General features: G+C 43.9%; 1 protein-coding gene across 1 annotated transcript; it reads right to left on the bottom strand.

Moving 5' to 3' along the window:
- Nucleotides 1-11,441: 11,441 nt before the first annotated feature.
- LOC139054089 (prenylated Rab acceptor protein 1-like) lies at nucleotides 11,442-12,104 on the bottom strand. The gene has a single exon (XM_070530620.1). It carries the CDS (start codon nucleotides 12,102-12,104, stop codon nucleotides 11,442-11,444), a length of 663 nt encoding a protein of 220 aa, XP_070386721.1.
- Nucleotides 12,105-12,691: the final 587 nt, after the last annotated feature.

Here is a 12,691-nt window from a genome sequence, read left to right as displayed (position 1 = left end):
ATCTAAACCGGAAGCACGGCGAAGCGTCGTCAGGGGAGAGGGAGTCCCGCGACGCGCCTGGCAGCGGTCCCAATGCGCGCGCGGCGCTCCTCCTGTCGGGGCAGCGCCGTACATTGAGAGGAGGGGGTCTTCTGTGTTTGCCGCAAGATGGCTCTGCGTGTGCGGAAAGCGCAGAAGAAATGCAGCGGAAACGCACTTCGCAACTCGTGTAATTGTGACTTCTGTACGTTACATGTTCATAATTACCGATATACACCGCAGTATAACTTTCCACGGCTCGTTTCGAAGGCAACACCGCATTCACTAGAGGCGCGTTTGCACCGCTTGGAAGCATCGAACTCGTGGCTGAGTGGTAGCGTCTCCGTCTCACACTCCGGAGACCTGGGTTCGATTCCCACCGGGCCAATCTTGGAAGTTGCTTTTTATTTATGAAGCGCCTGCCGTGATTTATCGCTCACGGTCAACGCCGCCGACGCCGACACCCGACGCCGACGACACCGGCTTTTCTGCGACACGAGCTCCTTAACGCTATCGCGTTAATAGGTGGCATGCTTTCCGTATCTCGAGTATATTGAAAGTAACAAAATATTACCATCACAGGCAAATTTGGTTGGTAAATATACGTTATATCCATCACAGTATTAACGAGATGATTGCCCAATAAAATATACGATAAAATTAAGTGAGTCGCAGACCAATAAAATAATTATGAGACTAAACTGAACTAATTTATATAGAGAGATTATCGCGAAGCTTTTGAGTAGGTTAGAAACACTACAACGGTATGTATGAAATGTTAGTATTCTAATAGCTTGATTCTGTGTATCCTGTAGTGGCATCACGTGAGTTGAATAGGTGTTCCTCCATGATGAGATGCAGTGATTAAGATGGCTATGAATGAGCGCGAAATGTAATTTCAGCAAAGTGGACTTTGTAATATAATGACGTGCTTTAAGAGACGCTCTTACGCCATACATCAACGTTCGTTGAATGTACGCAATGGGATTTCTGTATTTGAGGTTACAACACAGTATCAGTCCATGAAATAAGCACTCATCTACTGTGTGAGTAAAATTATTGCCGAGGGCAATTACAAGGTCTAATTAAATAATTTTGTGGCTTGAGTAGACTATAATGAATGTTGTTTTAGAAGCAATAATTGCAAGGGCATTTTGAAGCCACCTGTTCAATACGTTGTTGAGGTCAGAGATAAGTTTGCCTGCTATAGAACGCGACGATGAACTGTCAGTGGCTGGTATTGAGGTATCGTCTGCATATAAATATCGCTCTGTGTTATTAAGACAATTAGGAAAATCATTGATATAAATTCAAAGTAAACGAGGTACAAGAATGTATCTTTGAAATACACCTTTCTGTGTAATTGAGAAATCAGCTAATGTAGGGCAAACGTATACTGGCTGTTGTCAACCTGATCGGAAACGTTTTAAATAACGATAAAGGGGGCCCATTAATACCTATCACAATGAGTTTGTTTAATAAAATGGAATCAAATAAGGAATCAATTGCGTTTTATAAATCTACGAATAGTGCACCAGCTATGTCCCCCGTATCTATGGCGCTTTTAATTCTATCTGTAAATAAGATTAGTGCTTGGTCTGAAGGGTATCCTGTTGTAAATACAAATTGATGGGGTAACAAAATATCAAATTCATTGAAATATTTCGTTAGATGTTCGGTAAAGCATTTTTCAGCGATTTTGTCAAAATATCGCAATATTAAGAAGGGGCGATGGTTAGTCATGCAAGATCTGTCGCCTTTCATGTATACTGGTATTACCTCAAAAGATTTTAGTGCGCTTGAAATTGTTCGTGTCTTTAAATATAGGTTAATAGGTCAAGAAGAAAAAGCTGTAAGGTGAGCAATAAATTTATGGATCCCCGACGAATATCGTCAAGTCCTGCTCCACTTTGGATTGTTCTATGACGCCAGGGATGTCAGTTGAAACGATATGGAAAATATAGAATGGCTGTGGAGGACGTTGTCGTGATTGAACAAGGGTTACTGTATGGTTTGTGTTAGTGGAAGAAAAAATTGTGGTTGGAGGCGTCTGCTATGTCATTAGAACAATTGCAAATGGTGATACTGGTATCACAACTTTTTTTATACAGAAATGTGTTTTTTTTTTTGCTGCTGAGAATCATTGCCAGCTTGATTTATTTATGACTCGTAGTATTCTCTCCTTGCTTCCTTTAACAGTGTACTAAGAATATTACCGTAAATGATGTAACGAGACTCTAATCGGACGTTAAACGGATGTTTCTTTCTTTTTTTACCTTTTGAGACAGGTTATCCTTTTTGCACATGCTTCTCAGTAAGGAATTGGTCCACCGTGGGCTGTGTGCAGCAGAGGTTCTTTTTTTGACATTTTACAGCATTAGTACATTCATTTATGCAATCTTTTATCCCAAAAGAAAACGTGTTCAACGCTTCCTCAGCATCAGTTTCTTGCTCTATTGATGACCAGTTTAGATTTGCAACGGTGTGAATGAACTGCTCTCTGTTAAGGATTGCTTTTTTGTATGTGTTGATTGGCTTAGGAAAGCAAATATAAAGGTGATAAAAAATTGATAGTGATCGGTAATACTCGCTTTTAAAACACTGCATTTTTCAGGAGTAATAAAATTAGACAGAATGTGGTCAGTAATTGTGCTAGTAAATGCAGGTACACATCTAGTTGGCATATTAATCAATTGTTCGTAAAAAAATCCTGGAAAACAGCTGGCATACTGGACGCAACTTGTTTTTGTTATCCTTAATGCTTATCACTCTGTGTTACGACATAACAATGTCATTCCTAAGGAGTTCCAAGAGGTCGTTTCTTTTTCTTATATAGTATAGCAGAATGGAATATTTATTTGTCCGCAATGATAAAGGCACGCGTATTCCCGTTCTCATGATCCTTACACTTCCTTTATATGAGTGTGCAGTCTCCACTCAGAAACAACTTTGACATGTAAGCGAAATAAGCAAAATAGATAAAACTAGCCAACTTCAGTAACTCTTTGATTCCCTCAACTCAAATACCTTGAACATCACTTATGAACGTAACGCTGACTGCCCAATGTGTATAGTGATTTTCTCGTAGTATTGAGAACACACTGTTGAAAGTGTTTCTTTAAATGAGATCAAACGATGGCATTCGTTATTCATTTCAAAAATCCATAAATATGGCGCTGTCATTTAATCAGCACAGTGGCTTCGTCACAGGGCTACGCTTTTCAGAAGTACGTGAATCGAGCAGCTTCGTGCGTTCATATTTACCTCTTTATTTTCCCTCGCTTCTACCTTTGCAGATTTCTTTAAAGCCCTGCGCCACGATCGGTTCACCAAAGCGGTTGCGTGCGATGTAGAGTTTGCGCATTTATCGATTTCTACAGTAACGGGAATACAATAACAAAAGAAAATAACCCTGACAGCTTGGGTTAGGTCGAATCACGTTACCAACTAGGTATTTATTCACGTAGAGGAACTTTTCATATTCCATGATACACGGTTCGCGCATTTTCATAGTGGTATCGTTTTCGTAATTTGGGGGCAGGTTTAATGCGACTACGCGGGCTGTGGTTTCAAAATACGTGAATACCGGTCGATAACAGTCTTGCCGAATGCTTTTTGCGCAACGCGACCTATTTCTCGCTAAGTTGCATAATAAGGCGTTCTCATTCTCGATCGTAATACAGGGACGTATTTCACGAAAGGAATTATCTGGAGTGCTCGTTCGGTGTAGCACCCGCGTTCCTTCGTCGCAAGAGGACCCGCGCAACACGTGAGTTTCCGCAATGCACTGCAATCTCGGGAAGGTAGTTCAAGCATTGTGCAACCTGCATGCAGCAGCCACCAATTATCAGGATGCCTCCTCTGTTTCGCGTTGTTAATCGACATTGAGTAAAGTTGCTAGTCGCCGACGCACAGATTTCGTTGCCGTCCTATTCGCTCCAACGCGGCTTTCTCTATCGTTCCTCGCAGTCGGCGAAGTGTGCTTCAATTGCCTGGCGAAACAACGCTGAAGTCTCGCAGACATATACGTTGATGTCGCTAAGGCCGGTTTCAGTAGTTTGTTTAGTGCGGTAGCATTATGGGCGGACTGCAGCTAACTTGCGGTTATACGGAATATACGGGCCGAAAAATATGGACCGATGCCGAAAATTGTGCATTCTGAAGAAATGTGGCCCCCATACCGAAGTCAGTAGAGTCTGTAATACAGCACCTCAAGGCTAATCACGAGGGAATAATGCGAAAAACTGGCCCGTGACGCGTGCGTCATACGTTTCAAAGAGCGACTGCGACACCTGAAAAACATGCAGTGCGATAGTAGCTTCATTATTACCGCTCTTTGCTGAAGGACAGGTTCGATGCTACCATTAGTCACGCGCATTTCTTTATCGTGGTATAGGCAGACTTTAACAACTTTGAAGGATGCATCTAGCAAAAATCTCGAGGTGTAACGACGGTACGCGAGCGTGTCATAGTGTGCACGAAATCACAAGTTTGTAAGATTTACAATGTACAGAAACGTAACTTTGTTAAATGAGAGTGTGCAAGATCGCCCGTGACGCACGCACGCACAGTTGTCGAGCTGTCCCAATCTTCACAGTCTTTGCGTGCTATGGCACGCTTGGCCAGTTAGCGGTGCTTAAGCTCTGGACTATAGTTTCTCCTTTATCGGACCTCTTACAACTCTCTCCTCGGACGTCTTCTGTTTCTTTCTTCGAAAGAAAAAGAAAGAATGACGTGGCATACATCTTTCCCCTATGCCACTTCACACAATCTTTTCGCATAAGCCTCTGGCCGTCCTTGAGTTTTCAATTTCAGTTTTTACAACAGCGATGCTCCGTGTAGCTAGAAGACAGCACTACGGATACAATCTTCCTCGGATGAATTAAGCTGTCCTGAACCCAGCCTTCGATCTCATTTCATCCGCCGGTTCTTCGGGGAGTGCGCGACAACGTCCTTCGCTCGAGAAACCCCGGTGGCACGATAGAAGCCACCGGGGTTCTATCTATGCACGGCGCCAGCATCGGAGACAACGACATGCACCGAGTGCAATTTTGTTCGAGCTGCCTTTCCTCGCGCCCTCATTCGTTGCCTCTCCCTCCGGTCTTCGTGCCGCGACGTGCGCCAAGGCCTTGCGCAGCCGTGATATGCCCCCTCCTTTGAGACCGGAATTCCAATGCATTGTCTTCATTAATCTCGGTCCACATACACGTGCTGTACGTAGGAGAGCTCAAGAGGATGCGAGGCTAGGAAACCTTGCCAGAGGCCTGGTCGAAAGGCATTTTGCATTGCAAAGCAGCGGCTCTCCTCAGGCAAGTGACATTCCACGCTGCTGCGATGGATGGGCCATAGCATATCTGGAATACTTTCGTTGCTTACTATACTTCATTTTAATTCTTGCGTGTTGTCCCATTCCTGTGACCTAATTTTGTTTTTATGGCAAGTTTCTGCCTGCCTTCATAGGCCTCAGAGCGTTATTCAAGAGATCGTACACGAGGTCTAGGTAGAGGAGAACAGTGAAACTGGACTCTTCATTCACTTTTCTAATAGTGAACCATATAGTTTCTTACAAAGATTATGCGAGGAAAATCTGTCACTACAATTATTTTTCAATCATGAGGAATTATGGATAGTGTGTGAATTTTTCTACAATTTGTCGTGCATTCATTGTCATGGATTCATTGACAAAGCACACCACAGCTTTCTTTTTTTTGTGTGTGTGTGTCTGGTTCAGTTCTGTTGCTTTCTGTCCGCACAACGTTCTATTTGGCATAAAAATATTTTACATTCAAATTTATTTTGCCACATCACGTAGTTTTGAGCGCATTAGTAAACCACGACATATTTGAGGTTGCACGTTGCGAAATCTACGAGTACATGGTGTTTTGACATATGTGAAACTCACCGCACCTAGCTATTCTTGATCTTCTATGATAAACAGCTAAGCACAAACAAGAAACACTGAACACTACCACAGTAAAGATAGAAAAAATAATAGTGAAATGTTTCACAGTCACTTATAGATACACTACATACTAAGGACCTGACATAAAGTTGAAAAATATACATATAATTTGTAATTAAGAGTAAGCGCATGACCTGTGACAAGCATGAATAGTCTCTACTCATGATGAGTAGTTCAGCTCACAACAAAGGACATAAAGTTCATAACACACAAAAGTTATGATGACATGAATTTGATTCTTAAGAAATGTTGTCGCACCAAAGCACACAAAATGTCACTAACATGGAAAAGTCTTCTTGATGACATGGTGTGATAAAGATTACATCACAAAAACTTTCATCAGCATGATCATCAGCGTATTTTATGTCCACTGCAGGACGAAGGCCTCTCCCTGCAACCACCAATTTTCCCTGTCCTGCGCCAACCTATTCCACCTTGCGCCTGCAAATTTCCTAATTTCATCACCCCACATTGTTTTATGTCGTCCTTGCAAAATCTATATAGTACCATTAACAAGGAACAAAGGAAGTCACTGTCCACCAGAAAAAGTTTGCGAATTACCTTTGTTCATAGGAAGATCAGGGTCCGATCAAATTCTTTACAAATAATTGACTCCTCTCCGAGACGTGAACACTAACAAACGTCTCGCAATGCGATATTAATGAAATTGTGAGGACTTGATGAGGATGTCTTCCACGGAAGCGTTGGGCGACCATAATGTGCGCAGTATAATGAAGGCCTTTTTCCAATCCATGTAGAAAGCGGCGCCTGTGCACCACTTCGATACGTAGGCAATGTAAGAGTGCGTCTAGAGCACGTTTAACGTTGAGGTTTGGTGATAATCGTAACAAAGAAACTACGTTGTACAAGAGAGGCGGTTTCGCCCGCTCATAGAAACAGGGGGTCTTTGGTAACTTACGCCTCAGCGCCTGGAATAATTTTTGGCGCCGGAGGCAACAAACCGTACAGGTGTAAGTTCATGCGAAGTATGCGCCGCAATGGCCATTTTGTCCATTATTTCATCACCCGTTGTTCCAGTGTAGCGTAGAATTCCCTGTAAAGGGATCTGATGACCAGAACAAGAGGCGGGGGCAAACGTATGCCTAATTTCGTATCCACATATCCTGAATTTGGTAGCCAAGCGTGGGTTGTCAGCAAAAAAACAGCATTGCATTTTTAACTTTCTGTGTAGGAGAAGCTGCATCTTTAAACATCACCGGCTAAGCTTTTTCCCCAAAAAATTCATCCAATAGACCACAGCAGTGGAAAGATCGCCTAAAGCCTACTCAAGCACAAAGTCAGCTCATATACATTAATCCAACGCGCTCAATCTTCGCATAAATAAGTAAAAGTCGCATAAATAAGTAAAACGCGATAAGTCTTAATATCAAGTAACATAACTACGCTACCGACAGCTCGCAAGAAGTTTCGCATAATAAACGCTGAAATGTAAAATTCAGAGGTACATTGAATAAAAAGAACAAAATAAAACCAATATTAATGTCACAGGAAAGCGCATGAAGTCAGGCACACGATAGAGCAATATCAGATCAAGTAATTCACATACAGTGGGCTTACAATACGTTGATATTGGAAACTCTACTAAATATTTGCCTAGAATATCGCTCGCTCCCATGATCTCTGGGGGCCTAGTAGTGTTTGCCTTTGTGCTGAATATGTTGGCCTTGTATTTAGCATCTTTTGGAGGCTTTAGGGCCTGTGGCCCATTATATCATGCATTAAACATCGTATTTCAGTGAGTGTTCGGGAGTCTCATGTCGAGTCGTCCGAGTGACCACAAGTGCATTGCGAACTACCAGCGCTGACACCTTGTGCAGAATGTGTTTTACGAACGCGATACCATGCCGGAAACGGCGGATCGCCGTTTCCAAGGATCTTATTGTCTCCAATGTTCACAATATTTTGAGTTCAAGCGAACGGCCCGCACGATATAATTCGGACAATTCGGCATTTTTATCAAATTGTGTCACTCTGCAACCACGGGCTGAAATATGTCTTAATATATGCCGCCCTTCGCCTTGTGATACAGGTGGCTCAGTTGTTACGCTGTTCCCAAGTCCTTGTCATGTTTCGTCGGCATACTGCGAGTGTCATAACACTCGAAGTGATATGGCAATTGCCAGGTGTTCACTTGAACATTATCTTCCGGTTCTGTTCACTTGCTTTTGCAAGTTACTTGAAAATTCCGGCAATTATGTGCCGCGTTTGGTGAATTGATATTGCCATTATGGAGGGTGGATAGTGCTGCCTGATAATCACACAGGATAACCAATTTTGCCCCTTGAACAGAATTTATGTGCTGTACCACAAATTATATTGCAAAACGTCCTGCTACAGCTATAATGTTGCGTAAGAGAGCGTGAATGTCTGTATTTTCTTTCATATTGAAATTATACGAATGTGGACCATGGAACAATAGATTAATTGACAAGAACCGTCTTTGTACCCGTTAACGTAACGCGAGTATCTGCATTATATCAGGTATAACGCCAGTTGTTACGCTGCCGACATACGCGTGTCTCTTCCACAATATATTCCTTGCACTTAATGCTTTACCTTCGGGTCTGCAAATCACCATAGAGAGCGAGAGACATCTGCTCCGAATAATATTCGTAGTTTGATAGTGGTGGATATGGTTCCCCTGAATCATCATACAAACGCAAGTCCCGAATCTCTCAATAAATGTAACAGCTAGCAAGTGTCTTTTATGCTGCCCCAATAGCGAAAGCAGTGTCAAGAGTTCACTCCTTCAAGTGCTTTCAGTATTTAAATAGAGTGTTCTGTGTAGTATAACACGGAGATACCTGAGCTGTTCTGCCATGCCCAAAAGGTCGTGCCTACAGAGACAGTTGAAAGTCCTATAGATGTCGTCTGCGTAAAGGCAGCGCACCTGTCTCTGTATGGGATAGTTCGTTCCTCTTTCTTTTAGACTGTTTTCACGAAGCTTAGGCCTTCCTATGACGTTGATTGAGCAAAGATGGCGCGCCGGACTTGGGGCCCAAGCATAAACATCATCAGCACATAAGGACCAGCTGGACCAGCTAGCTGTCTTCTCGATATTTCCGCCATGACACACAAAGGAACGGACTCGGGACACTTTTGAAGCAATTGAGAATCCAGAGGGATTTTGGAGTTCGGCACTGGCGAATCTAGACGGATTACTGTGAATCCACCATATTGTGGATTCGAAGCAAGCCTATAACGCAATCTTTATTTATTTACTTATTTATTTATCCTTTTTTGGGGGGAGGGGGGCAAATGTAATGTAGTTGTGATGCAGGAGTAGTGCACCTGCTTCACATGCGTAGGGCTCTTGGTTCGAGCCCAGTTAAACACGGGAATTTCCTTCTTGCATTATTTTCGTTTCTGAGGCGACGAGCGTGTGGTACAAGGAGCCTTGATGTTACAGGGATATCCCCAGTACCTAACTTAAAGTGCTTAGCGCAGTAAAAGAAGGAAGTGCATGTTGTCTCGTGTTTTCTCAGTTTCTACGTGTCATCCTCTCGCAGGGGTCATACAAACTTATCTGTATCATTCCAATTTTGATACTATGTACTTTGTAAATCGACGATGAAGTAGTGGCCCTGTGAACTTGAAGAAAAACGGAAGCATGTACATTTCCCGCAGCACTCGCAAGGTAAAAAAAAAGTAAACTGAATGTACAGTCGTGTGCAATATGAGCTGCAACACGCTGCCCATGTTCAAAAAGACACCAATACCGTACGGCGGCGCCGACATACGAATAACTGGAGGACTAAACACTCTTACAATTACTGGTATTTATTACACCAAATCTTTGTATATAGGCGCCCCAGCTCCGTCTTGAAGCCTTTTCTAGCACCTGCACCATGTCGCAGCTCATATTGCATGGGACTGTACACATTACACGTTTGTAAAAATCTTGTCGGGTAGGTCACTAATGCACCAGTCTTTTGGGGTCCAGACATCTATTTCTTTATAGAATAAAAAAAAAGGAATCTGACTCAGTGACATGATCTGCGTTGCCATGATCTTCTCCGAACCAGGAGTCAATAATGCGCGTGTGCTTGATTGATACCTTCGTATTTTATTGCTGATCATGCCAAAATCTAGCGCTATTCTGTTTGAGTTTCCAGTTTTCTTTTAAGTTAATTGCGTTCACAAAACAAGGTTACCAAATGGGAATTGTACGAGCTCCATTATACGCTGCTTGTACGAACGCTCTAGATATATGAGCCATCACAGACCAGCGAAAGGAAGGGAGCTGCGATAGTAAGGGTTGTGTATTGTTGACTAAAACACGTTGGCGGGCTAGTTGGTTAGAATCCATGGTAGAGTGTATAAGCGCGACTGAACAAGGACGTAGAAAGAAACAGATGCACAGACACAGCACAGTATTGTTGACACGGTTTTACGCTAGATCGAATAAGCGGCAGCGAGGTCTCTTCCCGCAAGACTGCAGGCTTTAGGCCAATCTGCGAGATTTCCAAGCATGCGTGCCCCTACCAGGTTTATACAGCAAATCAAAATCAATAGTTTTGTTATTCGCAGGCAAAACTTCTGACCTCGATAGCGTTTGTTTCCGCGCTTAGTGACGTTTTGGTGCTGGAAGACGCGAAGAAACGCATGCGCCGTTGCGATGCGAAACGAGAGAAACTATACTGCCACGTACTTCCGCTAAACATTAAAAAATAAGAAGTCATGGCGCTTTTGTTTTTCATACAGACGATGAGGTCTAGACTGGACAGCGATAGCATTACCAATTCATATTTGTCACTCCAGCAATTGAAGTTTATTCCAGAGAGCGGCATCACCTAGCCCTTCTCGGTCATATCCAACGTCGTTGTCTGTAGTCGATGTTGTGCGTAAGTACGAATGTGTCTTTCTCACTTGCCTCTTTCAGAAGCACTGCCACCTGGCCCTCTCGCCGCATTGCTGCAGATAACATGCATGCAACCGAAAACATGCAGAGCAGCACCGAAAGAGCAGCTGCCGAAAATTCGGCTTTGTCCAGATCCTCATCAGAAAAAGAGAGAGAGAGAAACTAGAAGCGCTGTATTGAAGCACTATTAGTGTCGGCAAAAAAAATGGAGAAAGGAAAAGATGTGAAGGCTCACTACACGGAATGTCTGGTTGGCCAAACTTTAATAAAAAATTATTAAGAGGGGGCGGGGAGGGGGTTAAAGAACAAGAAAGGAAAAAAAAGAATAAATACAAAACAACGCGCATGGAACTCACTCAAGAGGTGTCCAGCAACACGAGCTTCATCGGCATTGTCCGGCGATGTTGCATAAACTTTGGTAGAGCTCCATCTTGAAAGCTGTGAGATCAACTGGACTTCATTCCATACTTCAGACGTACTTGATTCTCTTCATCAAAAAAAAGAAAGAAAAGAGCTCTCAGCAAAATACTGGTGGAAAAAAAGTGACATAACCAAACACAGAAAAGACAGCAATATTGCTCAATGGTGACCCATAATATCCCCTTCCTCGGGAATATCCGGCACCCTCTTGGCGAACTTGTTCGGGGAGCCAGGCCCAGTGTACAGAGTGGCATGGACAGTGCCGATTGCAACGATGGCACCAATGGACCACAGGAAGGCGGACCAGATGTCTGCGGTGTAGAGAAGAGGCACCGCCACGAATGTGGCCGCGATCAGCCTCTGGTTCTTGCTGAGCACCAGCTTCGTCCCCCACACGGCTGCAGACTCGTCGTCCTGATGTAGCTTGAGTGCGGCGCACACTGTAGCTACCACCGCGACGCTTACCACGAGTTCCACGCTGGACATGACGTATCCCGCCAGGATGGCGACGAAGAGAACGCCGTAGTTACTCTGGAAGCGTCCCACGTTCGATCGGATCCGGTCGGCAACCTCCTGGGCCGACTTTGGAATCGAAAATTTCGCGGTGTCCGCGAAATCCTTCCACGGCTGCGTGCGGTTGATCTGGTCGCTTGACCAGGACACGACGGCGCGCCGAAGATCAAAGTCCTCTTTCTTGTGAGACGAGGAGTGGCGTTTCTGAGGCAGCGGAAGTGTTCGCGCTCGGGACGTGGTTGGAGCATCGCCCGAAAAATTCGGGCCAGAATTCAAGCACTCCCCGATGTCGCTCTGTTCACCGTTCATGGCTTCGAACTCCGTGATCAGCCCCTGCGCTGGCAGATGGTGGCTGGATGGAAGCGGTAGCTGGGCACTGCTGTCCTCCTTAAAGGGCTGGGTAGACGCCGACTTGGCACTAGGTTGCCTTAGAACTGTCGCGAATCCCGGCGAGCCAACGCCAACGAACCCGTTCTAAATTCACGAGCTCTCTGATCGTCGGTCGTTATTCTTCGTTGTCATCGGCGTGTACCGCGAGGTGCATTTAATGCCACCTTTCTTTTTCACACCTCCTGGTTATGTTGTCAAATGTCCCGAGTGTCTTTGTTCGCTGCGTTTTGTTTCACGTTCATTATATACTGTCTCGTTCTTTTTTATTTCTATTACACGCATTTCCATATCTAATTATTTCATTTGACCATAAAAAAATATGTACTTCAGCCTCGGCACGCACTCTCTCGCTGTTATGCAGATGATGACGACGACGATGGTAGGTGCTACTTCACAACTCGAAAAATTAGAAAGGAAAAAAAAGAAATCGAAGAAGTGGTTCTCATTAGGTGTATAATAACTGTTATCTCTGAGTTCACATGTTCAGCTGCTCGGGTGGCGTAAAC

The sequence above is a fragment of the Dermacentor albipictus genome, chromosome 1, assembly GCF_038994185.2.
Source record: "Dermacentor albipictus isolate Rhodes 1998 colony chromosome 1, USDA_Dalb.pri_finalv2, whole genome shotgun sequence".
NCBI lineage: Eukaryota > Metazoa > Arthropoda > Arachnida > Ixodida > Ixodidae > Dermacentor > Dermacentor albipictus.
The sequence above is the reverse complement of the archived record's forward strand: the minus strand, read 5'-3'. Positions and strand labels throughout refer to the sequence as shown.

What these genes read in the sequence shown, in the direction of transcription:
- LOC139054089 (XM_070530620.1), bottom strand. Translation starts at nt 12,104, where the DNA reads ATGAACGGTGAACAGAGCGACATCGGGGAGTGCTTGAATTCTGGCCCG.